Source organism: Copadichromis virginalis, linkage group LG13 (assembly GCF_057382275.1).
Source record: "Copadichromis virginalis isolate Kocher_CV1m ecotype Utaka linkage group LG13, C_Virginalis_male_GT1.1, whole genome shotgun sequence".
Lineage (NCBI taxonomy): Eukaryota > Metazoa > Chordata > Actinopteri > Cichliformes > Cichlidae > Copadichromis > Copadichromis virginalis.
This window is the reverse complement of record NC_140630.1, coordinates 21100847-21123759: the sequence shown is the minus strand read 5'-3', so window position 1 is coordinate 21123759 and position 22913 is coordinate 21100847. Positions and strand designations below refer to the sequence as shown.

Sequence of the window (22913 nt, the reverse complement as noted above, 5' to 3'; positions counted from 1 at the left end):
GCAGGAAACTGAGGCTCTAATTCACATGGGCTCACCAAATCTAGACAACAAAAGTTCGGAAAATATTGCCTGGTTTAATGAGTCTCAATATCTGCTGCGACATTCAGATGGTAGGCCCAGAATTAGTCCTAAACAACATAAGGTGGGGGATATTTTCTAAGCACACAGCCTACCTGAGTATTGTCGTTCCCCATTTCTATCCTTATAATGAAAGCGCATCAATCTTCTTATGGCTACTTCAAACACGTCACAAAGCCTAAATTATGTCTGTTTCCTTTGAACATGACAAAGAGTTCACTGTAGTCAGATCTCAATCCAATAGCGCACATTTGGGTGTGGTAGGAGGGGAGAGTCATGTCATGGTTATAGAGCCAAAATGTCTGAGGAAAGTTTCCATCACCTTGTTGAATCTAGGCCACAAAGAATTGAGGTATTTCTGAAGACTAAGTGGGTCTGACCCAGTAATAGTTGCTGGTGAGTGGATAACACATAATAAGTTAAAATTTCACGGCGAGAGACAGACAGAACACATTCTTTAAAAAAAGAGAGTTCATTTATTAATATTGTTTGTACATGGCAAACACTGTGAGAGCAGCAGAGAACCAGAAGTTGTGTGTCAGTGTCTGTGTTCGGCCGTGAGAATGTTTTATGTTCAGCAGCAGGGAGGAAGAGCAGGCCCTGTTTCTCCTTTTCTTTGTAACGCCTTAGTCACATGAACAGCTCTTCACTGGCGGCCAGTAGACTTGAACATTGCTCCAACTTGAAATTTTCTCCTCAGCAAAGGCAAAGAAAAATAGAATAACAAAAACAAAACAAAACATCCTTCCCAGTGCCCACGCTTGCCAAATAGCAAGCAATACGATTTGTTGATTACATTTGGATGGTTCATTTCATAAAGGTAAAGCAGCCTCTCCTTCCATTTTGAGGCCTACCACACCTTTTCAGTCTCAGAGGGACAGACAAGCAGTAACTCCACTGTCCCCATGGGTAAACAGTTTAAAAGTGCTATAGGTTTTGCCCCACCCCCAACCACCTGTCCATTCCCCTTTGATAAAAAAAAAAATGAAAGGAAAAAAACAAGTATTCTTCAATGCCTTTTCAGAGATCTCTTCACCAGTGAGACCAAACAAATGTGGCAATAGGTATTTAACTTTACAATATTGTTTATACAGGAATTAAAACTAATTCTTTTTTCTGTTTTTACAGTATATACAGTCCCACCCGTCCTCTCTCAGTCCATAGATAAAGACACAACAAATCAATACTATATAGATCCAGTTGTCCTCTGAAATGATACTGTATTACTTCCTCAGTTTAAATCCATGTGCCTTCAGCAGTAACCTCCTGCTTCTCCGTGTCCACAGTTCTCTTTTCTTATTTGAACATGTACAGTAGTGCTTTAACTTGTAAACTTTAAAGCCACACAGGAGGTTTCGTTTATTCTTCATCCGTGCAGACCTGAAACAGATGCGAGGTCGGGGATATAATGTGAATTCCATGGAAATATTCAATTACAACTTAGAAATGTTTAACCTTCCCAGCATCTCACCTTAACAAATGGGTGGTCAAGCAGCATGCTAGCTGTCCAGCGTCGTTTGGGTTCACTCTCCAGACAGTGACCGAGGAAGTCCTTCCCTTCTGTGCTCAGCTTCTCGGGGATGGGAGGTTTGTGGCCCATGCCCACTTTGTACATGATCTGAAAGTTGTGCTCGTACTCATGCCAGGGCCTCTGCAGATAGAAACGTACGAATACGAGTTGCTTTTTTTACTTGTGGTTTTGAATTTTGTTAAGTGAGTTTCCTGAAGTGGTTTACAAAAAAAAAAAAAAAAAAAGGTTAAATCATGCTTAACAAGCAATATGTTTTGCAGTTTGGGGACAAACATGTCATTAGCAACAGTAACCATGCTCCCTTCACTCTGGAAGTGGTTTTTGCACAAGTGGTCACAGCTCAGACTGAAACAGCACCCTATAGCTAAACACTAGAGCTGCCAAAGGGGGTCATTTTGACCCCCTTTGGCAGTTTAAAAATTGTGTAACTTTTCCTAAAATAGGATTATTCATCAAATACTGAATTTTAGACTTTAGACTTAAAAAAATAAGAAATTATGACCTTTACCTCAAACCATGGATGCCGTAGAAAATAATGTAAAACCACTACTGCGGCATGCAGGTTTACAGACTGTTTACAGACATGATGTGCTGCCATAACATGAGCTACAGCTACATGTGATTGATAAATAAATATGGAGAGGACTGTAGTTAGATAAAAGATGAATAATTGCTGCCAGGCTGAGGATGGGATTTTGAGCCAGAGCAGAGCAGGTCAAAGCGGAGGAGTGTGTGACTCAACATGTGGAGAACCGGGCGAGTTGCTGGCTTTTCTGAACAGCGGGGGAACCGTAGCTGAGTCCACAGTGTGGAGAACAAATCTGAGCAAATAAAGAGTAAAATCCACAGAGCAGGGGAAAGGTAGAGCAGTGTGGAGGCTGCATGAGGTTGCATGTTTGGTGGCAGATGTGGACAAGATGATAAACTCTGATTTTTGTTTTTTTTTTACTTTTCATTTTTTCCACTGTAATAATGTATTTGTTTAGATGTGTTAGCTGTTGTGTTATATGTTATATGCTTTGTTTATTAGTTTATTCTAAGGTGTATTTTAACGTTGCAATCAATGATCTAAAACATTGATAAAACTAATAAAACCTCTAAAAATTGAAACGTAAAACACTCATTTTGTAAAATCGAAGCTAAAATTAGAAAAGTTAAAATTAGAAAACAACAGCAGTGGTGGTCACTGCCACCAGCATGGCTCAAAATGACCCCTGCGGGCAAGCTCAACATTAAATTTAATTTCCTTTCTATTGAAGTAGCTTACTAAAACTTGGAAAAATACCAGAGTGAAGCTTTGAATGTGCGAAAAGGAAAACCCTCTCTTTAGCTTGTTACCTTTCCAGTCACCATCTCAATAAGGACGCAGCCCAAACTCCAAATGTCTGCTGCCCGCCCGTGACCTTCTCCCTTCGCTCTGGTGATAACTTCAGGTGCCATGTATGCTGAAAGAATATCAACACATCTGATATTAATAGCAATAGTATGATATAATGCATAATAACAATGCAATAATGATTTTACAGAAATATTAATGCAGCACATGAAAATGTGAAAATTATGCAAAACTGTAAAAATCACACATTTCTACAGGAGACTGCGAAAAAACAAGAACTTTCTGTTATTTGATTGTTTATCTATTACTTTTTTACTTTGGTGTTGTATTGATGGTCATGGGGGAGGTCTTTATCAGAAGCAAAAGCTACAAAATGAATGAAAACAGTGCTCTTTCACATTTTTCAAAGCCGTCCAGTGAGCCAGACTGAAGTCTGTGGTGGGCCGATTATCATATTTTGACACTGCAGGTTTATTTAATGTGTTACCTGCTGTTCCCAGAGTGCTGTTCACCTCTCCTGGCATTGTGTGAGTGTTGTTTCTCAACTTTACTGAGCAGCCAAAGTCACCCAGCTTAATCAGGCCTGATGATGTCAGAAAGATGTTGGCTCCTGATGGGGACGAAAACAAACAGGAGGATGAGGAAACGGTTGCTGATCAAATAAAGTAACAGTGAGATAGAATAAGTGCATGGCGCTGACCCTTAATATCCCGGTGGACAATGCCGTGTTCATGCAGGACGTTGATGGCTATAGTGATCTGTTTGCTGTAAAGCCTGATGACGTGCTCCTGCAGCCCCAGCCGGGATACCTCCTCCAGAGTGCCCTCGTCACAGTACTCCATGAAGATGTACATCTCCTCCTACAGGTGAGCACACAAGTATTAATACCACACCACTTCCACGTGCCACAGGTGGCTTCCTGAATTGATGCTTCTTACCCGGTGAAGCTCGACTCCGAAGTAGCGCACAAGATTCGGGTGTTTAATGCCTTCGAATATTTTCAGCTCGTCTGCAGTCTCCTTGATTGTTTTGTGATCGTTTGGTTGGAATCGGATCTTAGTGGAGGCAAAAAAAAAAAAGAGAATGAGAAATGTCTGTTAACATCAACAGTCACTATGATCTGTTAATACTATTGAATTCCAACTAGATGAAGCGCATACCTCCTTCATAGCCATCAGCTCGCCGGTGTCAACATTGATACAGGTATACACCTTCCCATACTGGCCCTCACCTGTGATCAAGCACAAAGGCATCACATTTGTGTTTGCAAGAGTGTTAAACTGCATCATAATCAAAAACAGTCACACCAAAGTCGTACCTATCTTATTGCCCCTCTGCCACTTGAAGGTCACTTTCCTGAGCCCAACTTGCATGACGTTGTCGTACGACTTGGGTGTGTGGCACACCTGGCCGATGATGTTGCGTTGCTTCATCACGGCGTAGCGTTTCTCTTCGAATTTGCGAATGGAGAGACGGACGGCCTCCATGGGGCTTTGCCGCGCTGCTGTGTCTGAGAAAGGAGACAGGATTAATATTTAAACTCTGGAAACATTTCTGCTGTGATTTAGTTAATAGTAGTTCTGTGACTTGTAGCACCAGATTTTGGTACCTATCCCTAAATAATCTCACCCTTGGACTGGCTGATGAAGGTGCGGAGCTCCCAGCTTCTGCGTGAAGAACTGTTAGGGTCTCCCTTAGGATACGAAGGTTCTAAAGTAAGAAAGGAAAAGAAAAGAAGATTCAGACAAGGAAGGCTAATATGCAAAGCAGATCAAACACCATAGATCGCTGAAAGCTCCCACCTTCTCTGTCCTCTGTAGGGCTGGAGTGGCGGCTCAGAGACCTGAAATTCAACTCTGCTGCAACTGATGACAGCCGGTCATTCTCATGGAAACTGGATCCTCTGCAAAGACAAAGAAGAAACTGATGCAATGCTGTGATTCAATCAAAAACTACTTATTCAGATGGAGTGTTTCGGTCTGGCGCAAGTTAGTGCAATCTCATCTACCAAGAAGGAACTTTACTTTATAAGCTTTTTAACAGTACACTCTAGATACATTTTGCACTGAATGTTTTCTTTATCTTTAAATAAACGGAGGAAAATGTAACATTTTTTTCTAAAGGCATCTTAATTAAAGCTTTTTTCCCAGACTTGTGTTCATAATGAAACTTAATACTGTAAATTACATGATTTAACAGATTACTACAAATTCAGAGGGAAAGAATCTGAATTCAGGAGATGTTGAAGATATAGATTAATTAGAGAGGGCCTTATGAAAGCCATTAACAGCTCAGCATTCATCAGTGGCATTCACACTTGAAGATAAGACCTTTAGTATGCATGCTCGGATTTCTGTACTAATGCACCAGGAATTCTAAAAGCAGTCAGTCACCAGCATCAAAGCAAGACAGATGTGGATAACACTAAAAAGCAGAATTCATAGCCAACTCCTTCAGTGAAGTAGTGTTCGTTTTCACACCATGCACAACAATCACAGCCTCTTCCCTTAATCAGTAGACCTGTGGAAGTCTTCTTTTTTTGGAGTTGTTGACATTTTTGCAGGACTACATTTTAGGAGGCTACATTTTAAATCTGTGTTTTTTTATAGCCATGCAAATCACTGTGTATCAAGCCTCGAGACTAGAATAATTGTAATCTTACAGGCATGCTATGAATTAATTACACATACATTTAAGGTAAAATGGAAATGCCTTGTTATTTCATTTGATCTAAAGTCAAATAGCTTAAAAACGTAAGCAATTAAACTAAATCAAACAGACTGATCATCTGCATCTGTGATGCCCTGATGTGGAGCCTGTGTGTGACTTTCATTGTACAACAGTCAATCGAATATTTCCCAAAATTTCCCAAATATTGTTGGTTTATATGCAATCAGAAGCTTAGAAGTGTTTCATTCTTTACGTTTTTTTAATTTACCGTTAAGGATATACACTGGCAGGACATCCCAGATTTGATAATTAGGTAAAATACTTTTTGGCTTTAAACTCTTCAGTACAGAACGAAATGTCCTGGATCTTGCAGTTAATAAATAACATGAAGCATTTCTTCCTCCATTTACAGAAGCCTTACAAAAACATTTCTGACAGCTTTTGGGTTTTTTCCCCCTTTTTTTGACCGAGCTGAACTCTGACAACAGTTTCTTCTTTGGGAGGGGGGCAAAGCTACCTGACGTCATTGGGGGTGCTGCCGGGTGCTTTGGTGTGGCTCTGTTCCCCCGGTCCCTGAGGGACAGGGCGAGGGCCGTTTGGGAACAGCTGGTTCCGGAGATCACAGGGGAGACTTCGAGAGCTGTGTGGTGAAAAAACAAACTGAGGAGCGCTGCCTTGGGAGGTAAGGTGGCTTGCATGGGATGTGTGAAGTTATATGTAGGTGTGTGACTGGGTGGCTGGTTCACGGACAGATATGCACACTCACTCTCACACACACAGAGCACACCACACACACACGCACAAACAAAGAAGCTCAAATGTTTCACAAGCTTAACTAGCCAGAAAAAACATTAGAAGGTAAAAAAGCAAAGCCATGCAGGACAGAGTTTAAACATTAAAAGAAAAAGTGTTGAAAAACTTAAAACTGCAGTCACCCACCTGAACCCTTCAGCGTTAGGGATGATCAGAGGGGGGTTTGGTGGATCACTATGGCAACGACCCACCAACTTTACAGGACGAGGACTATTTCTGGGACCTGAAAAGAAAAACAACAAATGGTAAATTTATTCAATTGTCCAAACCCTCCCCCCAAAAAACAGATCATCACTGGGTTTAAATCATGGGAATGAGAAATTAGTTAGCAGTAACAAGATATTTAAGTCATGTTTTTATGACTCCAGTGCGAAAAAAGTTGGAACACTGTATTAAATTGCAATGATTTACTAATCTCATAAAGCCATATTTTATCCTCAATAAAACACAGAAAGAGGTTCACCAATCTGCAAAAGACTGTCTACAAATTACAGAGCAAAAATCTAAGTTAATGTATTGGAAGTAATTTAACTGATGATGTAATTTAATGTAAACTTTGAATATCTCATTATCTGCAGTTCATAATATCATCAAAGGATTCGAAGGACACAAAGAGCAAAGCTGAAAATCAACTGGATACCGGTAAACTTTGGGCCCTGAGGCCCAAAAACAGACATGATCCTGTCTGGCTGTGAACACAGTTTACTGTAGGAGTCACAAAAGCAGGTTAAAGCTCTAACATGCAAACATGAAGACGTGAACATCGACGTGTGATCTGGAGATGCTGTCGTCTTCTTTGGGCCAGAAATCTTTTTAAATGAATTGAAGCAACCGCATACTGGAGCTATTACAACAGCGTAGCTTTCTAAAAGAAGAATCTAGGTGCTGAACTGGCCTCCCTGCTGCCCGGACCTTTCTCCAGCATAAAGCATTTGGCACAGCATGAAACAAAAAATATGACAAATAAGACCCAGGAGCAGCTAGAATCCAGACAGGACAATATCAGACAAGAATGGGACAACACGTCTCTCCCAAAAGTACAGAAACTGGTCTCCTGAGTTCAGACATTTATGGAGCATTTGTACAGGAAGAGGGGATGTTATGCCTGTCCCCACTTTTTTGATTCATGTTGCTGTCATCAAAGTCAGTTAATCAATTTCATCAAATTAGCTTTTTTTCTACGCTTGATTGTAAATAAAATCTGGGTTTATGAGAGGTTTTCTTTACATTTTACACAACATCCCAACTTTAATTGATGGTCTATAATCATATACCACTGTGCTGAACTACTTTACTCCATCAAAGACATAGATGTAGCAACATTTTGCTTTATTCTGGTACTAGTTTGCCAACTTCATATCTAATTTTCCAATAACATAACACCTTTTCCATAAAAACATTATTTGGTGGTAGAATTATTTTTCCATAAACACTTAACGTGCATTATGTAACAAGTAATGTCATAACAGGACTCCTCAGATTTTCATATTTTTACTCATTTACTTTAACCTCCTAGGACCTGGCGCCCACATATGTGGACATCACATTTTGGGTTATTTAGACCAAAATACTCAATTTTGCTCTACAAGGGCCTGATATCCACTTACGAGGACATTATGCAGCTACTGTTCTATCAAAATTTTAAATGAATATCCTCATATGTGGCTCTTATTTTTCCTAAAAACAAAAATTAGGTAAAAGAAAAAAAGAAATCTGGTAATTCTTTGTTTTTACATTCATCGGGTCCCAATATGCTCAAATATCAAAGAGAAATTAAAAATGCATGTAGTGGAAGAGTTCAGGACTTAGGAGGTTAAAGAAGTTAAAGTCAACTTCAAGACACACACACACTTTTTTAATATTCTATGTGAACTGAACTGTAATGTCATTGCTGCTGTGTCTGCTTTGTGTAGCAGTGCCCTCTCCATGGCATCCAGATTGTAAACTTGCAGCGTATAACCTGAAATCAATCCTGATATGGAAGATGCTATCGTGGAAAAGCTTCTTACCAAAGTACAGGCCAGTAACAGGGCTATGGGGTTTTCCAATCACATGTCCAATACATTCATTCATCAAGGCTTGTAAGTTCTGAAGAAACACAACATAAATTTTCAGTTAGTATAAAAATATTGTATTCCAAGCATGCCTATTGTTTATGTCGTAGGAAACTATACTTACCAGGAAGTCATCCTCTGGTAATTCTGATATAAAGGCAGGCTCAATAGCTTGAAGAAAGTCAAAACCCTGAGTCGCCCACCTGTGGAAGCGAAACATTGTTAATCCGTGCATGCAAAAACAAACCACAACAGAATGTTTAGTTAATGATTTATGGGGGGGTGGTTTGGTTTTTTTAAGCATTTAAGACAGGAAGCACTAATATGACAACTGACTCATACCCAGAGTTAACCGGGACTGTTTTTGTTTGAGTATTTGTCACACTATTATTAGACACTATCCAAAATGTCATGCTTCTGTCAAATTCTTCACTGCATTAAGAGTGCAAGGTTGCCATAGTAACGAGTCATGGCTCAAAGGAAAAGCTCTTGACAAAGAGCTCATCTTTAATGAACATTGTGAGTTTTCCACAGTGAATAAATATGGCAGCAGCAGAATAAAAATCTTATAGCTTAATACTCAACCAGTAGGCCTGGCTTTAGCTACAAAAAGCATCCCTGAGTAGCATATTGCAAACCAGAAGACTACCAAGCAGAGCAGATACTCAGGAAGGAGCACAGTGAACAATAAGTGTTCAGCTGATAGGAACATCTTACCTGGGTTTGGTGCCCCTGCCACTCTCACATTTGGTCAGGACATAGGTCATCCATTTGCGGGCAAAAGCTATGTAACGGTCCCCGATCCTCTGTCTGAACTCTCCTGACATCAGACGCACCACCTCCTTGTGATACTGGAAGCAAAAAAAGAGACTGATAAGATGCTAAACAACTGTGCAAAAGTCCTGAGTCATTCCTTCATTTCTTTGTATTTTGCTTCTAGGGAGCCAGACTACATTACAGTTACATTACAGTGGTTCTCCTGGCTTTTTGAAGGTCTTTCAAAGTTTTTCTTTGGGCCCTGGCTCATTTTTTCATCCATTTTCAGTCCAGTCTTTATGCCTGACCGTTTTCAGAGGAAATTTGTTTTGTTATATTTATAAAATAAGTCATAAAAAACTGAAAGATTATCAAAGTACAGTCAAGTTGATTGAGAATGGAACAAAGGCAGCCAACATCCAAAGAATGCCCTTCAAAAAGCCTGAAAAACTATTCCTATGCCTTACATTAGGGGTGGGCGATATAAACGATATACGATAGAAACGATATAAATTTGGCCAACGTTAGGGATTTTGACTATACCGCTCTATCGCGATAGCGCATGTTGATGATGTCATCAAGCTGCACCTGTTTTGGTCGAAAGCATTGCAGCGGCTACAACCATTATCATCTGCAAATTATGCCGGGCGACAGTCATAGCAAAGAGATGAAGCACTTTTGAAATATGGGGAAAGCCAAGAACTGTGCTTCCTCCACTTCCATAACATTGATTCAATAATGTTGAATTCTCTCGCAGCTGTTCTGTTCCCATGTTGTTGCAGTATATTAATAACTAACCTTGTATTGTGGATGAAAAATCTCAGTTGTTCTCCTGACTGAAGTTTGGCCCGTGTATAGCATCCTGCTATGCGATTGCATTTGTCCCTGACTACCAGAATCCCTCACGTTAACTTTTATCGAGTGGAAGAAAAGTTGGCGTTCATCCTCCAGCTTCACTGTGCTAATGTTGTGCTAACATAGCTGTGTCGCTAGCAATCATGTAGCACAACATTATATACCAGGTAGTCCAACTTCAGTAACCCCTCAAACGCCACTGCTGTTTAGTTTTCTGTCTTCATTTATGTCAGAAGTGGTAGCAGAGCTGTACGCTTTAATTCGTTTCAAAAATCTCAGTCAGAACATGGTATGAAATGTTTAGGTGTAAACTAGCGAGCTAACTTCCTGTTAACTTCTAACTCCGTTAAATTTAATAACTTCTGTTTTCATGGATGCCTGGATGTTAAACTTAATACCAGCCCTACCTTACATGCTGGATTTCCATGTATGTTTCAATAAATCACTGCTTCTGCTCAAAGCCTTTGCACAGTACTGTATGTAGCTGTACTTCTCAGTTTGAGTGCATTTATGTACTTAAAATAGCAAGCGTGCAGCAACAGGAATTGAGACACAGCATCTGCCCACACTTTTCCAGTCTTTTACCTCGAAGGCAAAGTTGTAGCCTTGTGTCATCGCCTCCCTGTAGTAATGATTCAGAGTGGCTGACTCGGACTCGTCGATCTCGGCCTTAAACTCTGTGGTAAACATGTTATCTACGCAGTCAATGGCATGCCTTATCTTAATGCATAGCTGCAGTGCCTCATTCTGTGAAAGGAGAGAGAAACACGAGAAAAGAAAGAGACATGTTTAAAACCTTTTTCATAAAAATGATTATTAATGCATGTATTTATTATCAAGTGCAGCCACGTGAGATTTTTATTTTGAAAGTAACAGATAAAGTTGCTGAAAGTTTAGTGGCTTCCATTTAGGAAGCACTTCTAAAATATGACCTGAAAATGATTCTGTTTCTTCTTTTTATCTAATGTTAATAGGGCAGAAATTCAGGGTAGCTGATAGCAGTTGCTATAAAAACTGATTTGAAAGTAGGACACCGACATGCACCTGTCTGCACAACAACACAGAATAAACCATGGGTTAGATGTCAAGCATGTGGTTATATAAGCACCTTGAGCTCTTCCAGAGCGCCTGCGATGAGGGGCTGACTCGATGTTTGCTCTCGGTTAGGAGTAAGCACATCCTCCATGGACTGCTGAAAAACCTTTCTCTGAACCACCAGGTGAGCTGACTGCATCACTATCAACAGCATGTTCTCTACCTGAAAGCATATCGAACCATTGTGAGACACATAAACGTCAGGTACAAACAGGCAGACGCACACACTTGCACACAGACTGAATTTAGAAATGCCACAAACCTTCATGGCCCTTAAAGTGTCAACAGTTTCCATCTGTGGGACCAGCTTGAGAAGCTGTCCATCCCACTGAGCCCAGTCAGAATCAGTGGTGGAATCCCCAGCTTTGTGTTTGCTCATGAGCAGGTAGGCCTCGTCCTCAGCGATTTCATCTGGCTCTTTAGAACAGTCTTTGCCAGCTGCAGCATTAAGAAGCTGCAGGATGACAGGTCGCTGATTCATCAAGCCACAGGGGACAAAAACCTGAAGCTCTTCCAAGCCCGGAATCTGAACCTGGGGGGGGTTAAACAGTTACATAAATAACCCCAGGGCAGAAGGAAGATCAGAAACTGGCAAAATAAAATATAATAAAAGCAAAACAAAATAACCACCTTGACATAGTTTCTTTTCTTCAGTGCCTCGAGGAGACAAGTAACACCGTTAGTGATAGTGAAATCTGCAGCAACCTCCAAGTCCTGCAGAGAAGGGTGCACACAAACTACGTGTCAAAACACAATCCCGGTGCTTCGGCAAACAGAGAAAACAGGGTGACAGACAAACTGCAAAGCCAGTACTGTTGCATCTTCTTTTTTTTCTTTTTAAGTCAAGGAAGTGAATAGTCTTTCCTATGTCAGTTTCTCACCTTACGAAGCATTTTGGCAAAGCCCAGGGCCTTAGATGCTCGCTCCCTGGCCTCGTGGAACAGCTCTTTAAGAGACCGACTAGTCTCAACAACGGACCGCCTGCAAAAATTAAAAGCTTCAGAGTTTAAAATCAAAATGCAGTGGGACAAAAACATCAATAAAAACTTGATGAAATCTTGAAATCATCCTCACCTGATCTCATCTGAGGCGGTGCTGTCATCCGCACTTTCCCAGAATTCATTATCACTCTTTTTCAGACCAGCATCAAGGAACTCTCCAGTGGATTTGAGCAGCATCCCAGCAATGTCACTGCAGAGAGCGGAACACTGCTCAGTTTTATATAAATGATTAATAAACTTCTGCAAGCAGGCGCCGTGACTAAAACAAGAATGCGGTCACTCGGTTTTAAAAATGGCACATTTCTGACCGACTGCGGGTTCACTCACCAAAAAAGCTTCCCAGACTGGGCCTCTCCTCCACGGATGTAAGGAGTGATGACCTTGGTGAAGTGCCACTCCTCTTCCAACAGGTTCTTCAAGCTATGAGAGGCCTGAGGCAGCTGCTGCAACATCTGGATCCAGCTGTGCATGTAGTCAAAGTAAACCTGCACAAAAAGCAGTACACGGTGAATAATCACCAACTACAGTTTGAAAATAGAGGCGGGAGAATGGCTGGGAAACTTACCACCAACATCTTGTGAAGATCTTCTTCAAATTCATCAATATTGGCGTTTATTTGCAAGCCCTGAGCGTCAGTCACCACACCATGCAGCATGAACTGATAATACTGCTTCATCAGAAGACCTCCTTTAAGGACCTCTTTACACTCGCGCACCAACTGCAGAGCACAAGCAAACGCATGTAAGAACACTTGTGTACAACAAATGTTAAGGCTAATTGTTCACCAAAAGTTTAAACTGCATGTTTGCAGGCATCACAGGACTGTTGAGAAGTTATAAACTAAAACTGAGGAAAAAAAAGCAAGGACTTGGACAGCTGCTTGCCTGTTTGATACTGAGCAGCGAGGGCTCTCCAGCGGGCCTCTGTTCAAGTCGCAGTTTAAGGCATTCATGAATGACGTTGAGGAGGACTCTACACAGTACGAGGAACGCTGGCCGGAAGGATGGAAGATCCATGTCCAGCAGATCTGCCCAGGACACCTGGTCCGCTCCGAGCTCAGGGTCAGCAGGACCGCTGAACTGACCGTGTCGTGACAGCTCAGGCAGGTAATCGCTGTACAGCATTGGGTCTGGAAAGTCTGCAAACTACAAGTGGAAGAGGAGTGTGAACTTAATTAAGAAAGTCTCGGAGGAAGGGGACTTCTTGTAAGCTTCTACCTGTAAGAACTTCTCGAAATGAGGTTTCCTCAAGTGACTAATTAAATTATATTAACATACAAACAATATAACAAGTTGCTACACTGCTTCTGTGGACAAAAATGCTATTCAGCTGTTTAGAACTAATTTACTGTATCATTGCTTTAACTGGGGAAAAAAACACACACACTGAATTCTACTTTTGTCTGCTCTGTTATTCACAATGGGTTGCAACAGCAGGCAGCTCTGCATGTTTGATTTTTTTCTCACTGATGGAAACCCTAAAAGGAATTGTTTCTCCGGTGGGGTCAAATCAGGGATCTTTTGCTAGTGCAAAGCTCTATACTACGTACCCATTTGTCTTGATGCATGCTTAATCATCCTCGCAAGGAAATCCCAGAAAGTTGATTCTGTTTATCTGAATGTTACATTTTTAGTGGGAGAAACTTCACTGTTTCTCAGCTGAATGACAAAATATTTCACCCACTGAACAGAATCAACTTTCTGGGTATAGATCCGCTTAGAAAAACCACACATACTTAATAACAAATACATTTTTGCATGAATTATGAGGCCACTCAGTTGTCACGTTGCAATTCAGCTCTAGAGTGCAATGAATTAAACTTTGATTCCTTGAAATGAATTCTTGTAAATAATTGATTAAAAACAAAATTTTCATTTCCTAGTGTTTCCTTTTTTTCTACAAAGAATGTTGTTACTGAAAAATGCATTTGATTATCTTGTTTCACTGTTTACAATAAATTACGATTGAACAGATGTTTGGGAAACAGTCTGTTACAATCCACAGCATGCAAACAATGCGTAATATATACCATTATATTAATTGGCAGAACCTCAAAGTATTTTACTTTAAATAAATTAAACAAAGGAAATAATTAGCCTTTCATCAGCATCTGAAAAAAAGTTGGCAAGCAGATGTGCAGCTAACCACATCTCACAGACTAAATTCCTTAAGGGCAGCGCAAACATAACCCCCCTACTTAAAACTCTATACATATGCTAACGACGTGCCAGGTAATGCAGATAAGACAAGTCAGCCCAATTGTTTATGACTTGGCGTGAGTAGGGGGTTTTACCTGGGCCGACTTGTGAACCCCTTTTGAGTATTTGGTGCTTACAAGCCATTACTGTTCTCAATGACAACTTAAACTACCAATCCAATTTTAGAAATCAATGTATCAGTATCTATCAGTAGAATAATACTGATAAATCTTTTATATCTTTTTAATCTTTTCTTCTTTTATATTAAAGATTCAAATGACCAAAACAGTCACAGCAGCTTAATTAACCAATTATATTTAACATACAATGACGATCACACTCCAAATAATTCTGTTGCAGAGCTTGTGGTAAAATTAATTTGGCTTTAATTTGTTTAATCATTTCTATAACTTGGTTCTATTTTTATTTTGTTTATAAATATTTTGTAAACAAGAAAAAGCTCGATCTGTAAAAAAACAAAAAAAACAAAACAAAACATCATATGGCTGTTAATTGATTTATAGAAAAGTAACTAAGTCATTAACCAGCAGGGCCTGGATATATGACACACCCAGATGTAGCTTTACTAATGTGACTCCTTTTTATTACCAGATTTCTTAGAATAACAGCCTCACCTCTAGTGCAAGAGTGTGGCGGAGCAGTGCTGCTCTGGACCTCTGAAGAGAGCGATCCATCAGTTTGTGCAGTCTGAGGATCAGTTTACGTAGTCCCATCTGTTTTAGAGCTTTATCCACAAATGGTCTGTAGATGGATGTTGGGCAGAACACCCCTCCTCCCACGGATGCTTCTGCATTTCCTGAAGTAGCATTTGGAAGAAATTCATCTTCGGACAACAAACGGGCAAATTTAGGAGTCAGGGTGGGAGACAACTCTCCCTCTGTGACAGGACTCGCTTCTCCATTGTCCTCGCCATATCTGTCCTCGACGTCACTTTCTGTGGTAAAAGTGGTTATCGAGTCGTTCTCGTCGTCGTCGTCATTCTCTTCATCTTCGTTTCCGCGAGAACAGCGAGGTGAAGGGATCTCAAAGACGGGCCACCCGATACGGGATAAGTCATGGATGCCCAACACTGTGGCCATAACGCGCAGCTTCTGGTTTAGGTCCTGGGTGATATTGAGCCACAGACAGAGCGCCTGCACCCTGCCTTGAAAGTCTCGTGCTGCATACTTTTCGTAGTCCCTTTGTAAGGCCTGCAAAGAGGGGTACAAAGCTTCCACAGACTCCAGCAGTTCCATAACTCGCTTGACCTGCTCAAATGCCAGCCGCTGACGTTGAAGATGCTCCCTGCAATCAGCGCCAGAGCCAAGAGGCTCTGCTGCATTCATTGTTGATGAGGGGCAGGCCCTAAAGCCCCAGGGATCTACTCCACAGTGGTTGCTCTCTGCTACAGTAAGCTCCCTCTTCTCTTCACAAACTAGATCAGGGACTCTCTGATAGTCCCCCTGAATTGCTTGAGACTCTGAACACTGAGCCCCTATCAGGCTGTCATAGTTGACTTTAAAGTGCAGAACCTCGTTAATGATGTCAGGGATAGCTTGGCGGGCAGTGAAAAGGAAAAGGTCTTGGTCACCGGTGGAACGCCGTGCGTGCCATGCCTGCAGCTCCAGCCAAATAACCTCATTATTGTGACCCAAGTAAGGCATGTTCTCCAGGCCTCTCTGCTCCTTCTCTTTCCTCTTGGAGGACATAGATGTGAGCTTGAGCAGCAGCCGCAGAGTTTCAAAGAATTTGAGGCGATCAGCAGGACAATCTGTCCTTGAGGTCTGCCGGTGGGTGCGGGACATATGGGGCATAGACACAGGAAGACTGCGACTGCAGCCCAAACTCAAGTAATGTTTTCTGGTTTCCATGAGGGGCTTTGAGAGGGGATCCAGCATAAATGAGCCTTCAAATGTCTTCTTGTGGTCTCTCTCTGTGGAGCGCTGTGCAGACCTCAGCTTCTTGCCCTGTTTGTAGCTGTGCTCCTTAGATGTCTCCACTGCCTTGGGACTGTCCTTCAGGGCAGATGAGCTGGCGTCAGCTGGGAAAAGAAACAGACTTCCAGTCAGAACACTGTGTGTAAAACCTGCATGTAATGTGGGGTTTCTAAGTACACATTTATCTGTAAAATCGATTTACTAACTTACATTTGTTTGGAGACCCCCCAGCGCTCCTCCCCTGACTGTTCCTCAGGTGTTTGCTAGACATGTGTTTCACCTGACGGGCGTTATATGGAGGTGATGTCCCATACAGAGCTTCCTCTTCCTCACTGGGAGAGTCACAGGATTCAGCCACTTCTTGGCTCCGTAGGGATGCATCTTCCACTGGCTTGGCCTGCCTGTCAGGCATGAATGACAACAGAAAAGACAACCCATTGGTCTGAGCAAGATCTGCATATTTAAATTAGACTGGCCTATATGCATAAGAACTGTTACCTGGAACAGAAACTAGATTTGGAGACACAACGACTTGGCATTATGAAACCATTTCATTCATATCACAAGCACGACCTAAGAAATGTGTGCACAAGGTCAAATAGTGCTCGTCTGTTTGCACCAATAACAGACTGTGCAGCAAATCCTGAATGCCACAGGAGACAGGCTGCTAAACTGCAGCTAGACTGAACGTCTGCTGCTACCCACAGCAGTGTGACGACTTGTCTGCCCTGGAGGGGGGAATCTCTCTGGCTGCAATAGTCTGTGCATGACCACAGGCATCCAGGTGCAGGATATCAAACTGTTTGTGTGTGTCTTGGTAAACATATAGCTTGACCAAAAAGGGAGTTATAGTAACCCATCATTAAATCTGTCTAAGTCATACTGCACAGTTGCATGCAAATATGGTTCTTATGCAAAACAGCATAGCACCCCCAGGAGATTCCAGTAAATCTTGAGGAAACAATAAATATTGGATACCACAGGCGCTTACCAGAATTCTGAAAGGCTGTAGCAGCTAATTCTGCAGAAAGGAAAGATTACAAACACTCGAAACACTTCCTTGTGGGAAAAAAGGGGAAAAGGGGAGGGGTAGCACCACGCCTTTCCAGATTACAATGTCAAAGCTCTGTGCCCTAAGGCCTTTCTGAGAGGTTTTTTTTAATAGGATTAGAGAGAAAGGTTACAAGGGCTGACCCAGCCAAAATAAAACCTCTGCTGATCATCTGACTCAAAGGCATTCCCCTACACGTGCCTGTTAGCCTGTGTGCTGGCAGCTTCAAACCGGGGGATGGGTGTGTCGCTGTCACCTGGGGAGTGTGAGTGGACGGGGCTGCAGTTCTTTCACCCATCTGCCCCCCGCCCCCCGGCAGAATGCCTATGTGACTCTCCACACATACACATGCAGAGAGAGAGAGTGTGTGGGAGCAGCTGTGGAGCTACATGCAGGCAGACACAGGTCAGAACACCTGCTGAAAATGCTGCATGTGCAAGATTAGCTGCAATCACGAATACCTGTTCTCACAAAACAACCGTCATTCTCAGGGTCACTGCAAAGTGAACAGCAAGTTTCTGTTCATGGAAAATGTCTCGAATTATTTAAGCACTTAGAAGCTCCCATCTTGTGAAACAGCCTATAAACTCAGATGTTAACTTGTTGGACCTACCGACTTGAATGCTTTAGATATGTTCTCGTAACTTCACTGGAAATAAGCCCTTTTGTTTTAAAATATTTGACATTTTTTGTCAATACCTCTAACAACCAACAAATTTCCCACGTGTGGGACTAATAAAGGTTATCTTATCTTATCTTATCTTAATCTCCGTGACAGCACAACCAGTTTACCCAGAACAGTCACAGAACAAATCGCAGATCAACCCTTAAATGAAAGCACACTGACTTCATTATGAATGTACTCTATGAGTGTACTGTGAGGGAACTTGTTCTGCAAGAGACGGACAAAACGCCGTGCAGTACTTTCCAGTGTGCATGCACAGTAGGCAACTGTGTTCCTTACAATAAAGGCATTAATCACAACAACAGACAAATGAGTTTGGTTTTTGTTATGCGATAATTGAGACAGGTATCAGGAAGCTGCAAGAAGAAAGCAGATTTACAAAAACTGCTGAACGCTGAAATACACACCGTACTCCTGCATTAGTACGAGAACGCATTTAAAAACCTGTTATGCTTCAAAAACTCCTACGGCATGTGCGTGCGTGCGTGTGTCACAAGTGATCACATTGTGTGCGCATTTATAAACATTCGAAAGCCTGGATGTGTGTGTGTGTCCATGTGAGAAAAAGGACAGAAATAGTACATACATGTGAGCGAGGGAATGAGACCAAGTTTTAAAAACGTACTCCTCTACGCAGAACATTGTGATTCAATCATTCAGGAATGAGAGCGGAACCAATGACGCCACTGGGGCCGGTTGTTTGTTAGGTTGCCATGACACGCTTCGAGCACAGGCTGTGCCGTTGCAGGAAGGGATACGCAAATTTGTCTTGTGAATTTCTTAACCTACTTACAGGCTGCACAAAGTTACCAGCATGTGTGTCCTGCAGTTAACCATAGCAGCACTGTGGTCTTCAAGCTGTCCCTGCCTGGCTGCTGATAGTGAATAATCACTGCAGATGGTGTCTGGCTGCTCTCAATGGCTCATCTGATGGCTCATTGGGGCTCCCATAAAGGCCAGTGGAATGCTAAAGCCCCAGGCAGAACACTAAGTGAATAATAAACGGCACAAAAATCGAGAGTCTTTTCTGTATAGCGACTGAAGCAGAGATACCAAGGGCTGCCAGAGTCGCGGGGGGGCTGACCTTTGACACAAACCATCCACACTATTGTACCAGCAAGGGGCTCTCTATTGTATAACGCTGACACGTGGCCCGTGAGGCCCACGGCTGAATACCACACAGCTGGTTAGTGAGCACACTTGCTCACAATGCCCAAACTAAAGGGGACTTTTGTTTTTGTTTTTTTTCCACAGAAAGGAAAAGGAGGAGAAGGTGGTCGGGTTTTTGTAAGAGCACACTTTGCTTTAATTAGGTCATGCTGCCATAACTGATGCCTAACTGGTAGGCTAAATACAGTTTTGAATTACCCCCCCCCCCCCCACTGTAAAAAGCATGCATCTGCGGGGTACTAATTTCAAACCATCGTTCACTGAGCGCGTAAGATTAAAAAGCAATTGGTGGGCTCCGTGGAAATGCAGCACACGTGTGTGCAACATTAAGCATTCCTGACGTGCTGTTAACGCCTGATAAACTGGCAGAGCTGAAGCAGCAATCAGTTTTTGCATCGTAAGCTGACAGAATTCAGAAACAATGAACAAGATGTACTTCACCACACCCTTTGCTGGAACAGCGTGACCTCCCAACTTCTCCTGCATGCACTAACTATGCAAAGCACACTGTTAATTCACAGCTAAGAAGTTTGATTTTGTCACTAAACGCACTCTGATTCATAGCTCCAGAAAAAAAAGTGAACTTATTTCTAAAACACTGCTTTGATTAATATCTGGACTTGTACTTTGCTCACCACAGGGAACAGTCTTGGTCTAAGAAAAGACTGCACCAGCGGCAGCTAAAGCAGACGCTGTTTGCACACTGTCGGCTGGAGCGCGAGTTAAATGCTAAATGGTGTAATGACATGTTTTTCACCTTATGACGCATGCATTATAAATGCGGTGAAAGCAGCAGTCTGCTCCACCTTTGAAACGTAATCTGAAACTGCAGAGAGAAATAAGCAACACCTCTTTTAGTTTCAAACTTGCACCCTGTTCTGCAGCTGTGCACATTATAAAGCATGTATTCAAAATAGACAAACATGGTATTCAGCGGTGCTTAATCATTTTTATTACACGGTCGCTCTCCTGCATTAGCAACATCAGTTGCCACAGTTCAGCAGTTACAAAAGTGCTATTGTTTAAAAGGAAATGACAGATGAGAGTGGCAGCTTGTGAGAGTGTTAGTTTCTTTCTCTAAAGCAGGTGTGGGCAAAGACAGGATGCAGATAGGAAATGCTAGAGGATGATCCATCTGTATTCTACAGCCTGTGCTCCTGGCAAAAGCGAAGCATTAATGAGTTCTGCCCAATGTGCGCCTACGGGGCTCCAGGCAGCTATCTACTGCACATAGCACACCACATCCTGAAATCTCTGGAATGCTTGTGAGCCACAGTGTCTTCAGACTGACTTTGAGAACGAGACATTATTGACAAAGGACCTCTGTACTTGCAAAGATAGGGATAGCCTTCAACTGCAGAGCGAGCACATAACTGATGTTTCTTAAAATAGCTGTTGGTGCGAAACAATCTTATATAAGCTCAAAGAGGTAGATAGCCGAGAAGACTAAAAGCAAACTTATTTGTTGTTGTCTTTTCAGTCTGCAGTTTAAATGTATATGCAGAGCCATGCATCATGGAGCACGCTAGACGCTGAACTAATGTCGCTTCTGTGCAAACCTTGCAGCCTGGAACATGTAAACTCTGCTGTTTACAAGTTTTGCTGGCAGTTCATAGTAGTCCCATTACTATAGAAACAGCAGGAAAGCAACCCCTGCAGGAGAGACAGATTTAGACTCACTTAAAACATTTGTTAACTAGTAAAACACCGCTGAGCGTTTGCGTGAGCTCCCATAGAGCAACGGTTACCTTTTCATCTGCTGGTGCACAAACTAAACGTGGTCTAATAAGCATGTAAGTAACATCAACATAACCAACATACTCTCAGCAATAATGTGGCCACTGGCTCATCAATTTTCTTCATGCAGTCATGTCGGACAGCAATATACTAACTCAGGGCCAATGTTGCACAATCACGCGAGCTGTTTGTGTATCCACTTCGACTGAGTGACCACAAAGGTAATAACAAGTGGCTGCTACGCAATCATTACCGAAATAGCCACCAAAAAGGAAAAGACTGGCTATTTACTCAAAAAATGTGATTATGGCAGATGACAAGAGCTGATCCAACATGAAAAATGCTTCTCGCTCTGCCCCCCTCCCAAAAAACTGCATGAGAGAAGGAGGAGGAGGAGGAGGAGAGGGGAAGACACAACAGCAGATTCCTGAGGGTCTGTCGCCAGCGGTCAGGGGCAAACACTGCGGCATTTCGATTACCAGATGCGCCCATATCGAAATCTCCTGAGACTCTGGTTAAAACGCGGTCTTCTGCGCGATTGCACAAAATATATCGCTCACTAACTTTGCACTTGAGTGCATACAGTACGCCCAAACATCCGCAGCGCGGCACGTTTGCGACATGTTATCAACCACACTCTTATTCCTGCAGTAATAGTGAGCCAACATGAAATGCACCAAGTCTGAAAGCGCAGATTCAACGTCCAGCACCGGCGCCGAATGTACCCACGGAGTTAACAATAACAGTGAAGCAACATGCTAGCTACAGTAGCGAAGTTTTTGCTTTTCTGTTACTGGAAGGGAAATGCACAGCTCGGCGAGACAAAATAATAAAAAAATATATATTCAAGTCCCCATTTAGAGCCCTGCAGTGCAAAACTAACGCAGTTTCAGCCTCCTCAGTTTCTGTCAACAAACTTGCGCCTGAACAATAAACTGACTAGCGGCGGCTAATGTGGATGTTAGCTAGCTGGGACTGTTGCACTGTTATAGCGGTTGGTAATTGTTAATAACGCTACCTCAGTATTTGGTGAGCATTTTTGGCTCTCTCACGGCCAACCGAGCACTGCTTGGGAATAAATTATATGCAGCAAGCTCCCCCGGAAAGTGTTTCTCCAAAAAGTTTACAACTAGTGTTCTGCAAATGCATTAACTGCACGGGTATCACTATTTGACAGGAAGTCGATTTCTGCTGGATGCGCAAGCGCTCCGACTGCAGTGTCATGGCTAGCTCACTATTCGGCAACTGCGAAATCCTGGCGATAAAGTGTCTGTTCAACGAAATCGCTTACCTGCTGGGCTTGTTCCGATCCGGCGGCTCCATAACAAAGCGGTGGCTCCTTATTTCAAGCTGTGCATGGGCTATACCATGTCTTAGCTATATCAAACACACTTTGCACCGCTAAATCTCTGCAAAGGAGGTGGATTTTGTCTCTTTACAGCACTTTTTATCCGCCGGTACAGTCGACTCTCGCTTGTGCGTATGCTGTCGCCATCTTTCCACCGTTCATTGAAGGAGGAGTGCCACAGCCTTGCAGCGCTACGGCAACTCGGAGGGATCATCTTCGGCCATCAGTGCAGGGTCGGAGTGCTCGTTTTTATCCTCAGAGAGCAATCGCAGTTGTCGCACTTACAACAGTCATCACATTGTCACCACTTGACTGATATGATGAATTACACTCGAAACCACTTGTTATACAGAGCTGTGAAAAAAAGTGTTCATTGCGTGAAAAGACTGTGGTTGCGTTTGGTTATTTTTAATTAAAAGTTCACGAGTGGGTGTGTTTGCGACAGGATAGAGAAAAAAATAAATAAATGAATTATTATTAATAAATTTCATCTTCATTGTCATGGATCCTGTGTAAAATCTGGTGAACATTATGTAATTTGTGGACTAATGCGAGAATTTACCTAAATAAAGACAATATAAAAATACATGGCTTCCTT

The 22913-nt window shown here is 42.2% G+C and overlaps 1 protein-coding gene across 2 annotated transcripts; it reads right to left on the bottom strand.

Moving 5' to 3' along the window:
- Positions 1 to 516: 516 nt before the first annotated feature.
- map3k4 (mitogen-activated protein kinase kinase kinase 4) lies at positions 517 to 22575 on the bottom strand. 2 transcript variants are annotated; one of them, XM_085477966.1, is made up of 27 exons: positions 22259 to 22575; positions 16535 to 16725; positions 15023 to 16428; positions 13074 to 13334; positions 12755 to 12907; positions 12517 to 12674; positions 12263 to 12379; positions 12070 to 12169; positions 11819 to 11902; positions 11451 to 11720; positions 11202 to 11351; positions 10679 to 10840; positions 9200 to 9333; positions 8607 to 8685; positions 8438 to 8516; positions 6555 to 6651; positions 6133 to 6255; positions 4748 to 4848; positions 4575 to 4655; positions 4264 to 4455; positions 4106 to 4176; positions 3884 to 4000; positions 3646 to 3805; positions 3433 to 3555; positions 2948 to 3054; positions 1550 to 1729; positions 517 to 1458 (listed from the first exon to the last, which is right to left on the bottom strand). In XM_085477966.1, the coding sequence occupies exons 1-27, from the start codon at positions 22288 to 22290 to the stop codon at positions 1438 to 1440; spliced, it is 4749 nt and encodes a 1582-aa protein (XP_085334092.1). In that variant the 5' UTR covers positions 22291 to 22575; the 3' UTR covers positions 517 to 1437. The 2 variants fall into 2 exon arrangements, with proteins under 2 accessions (XP_085334092.1, XP_085334093.1); XM_085477967.1 differs by lacking the exon at positions 6133 to 6255.
- Between the last annotated feature and the right edge of the window lie 338 nt (positions 22576 to 22913).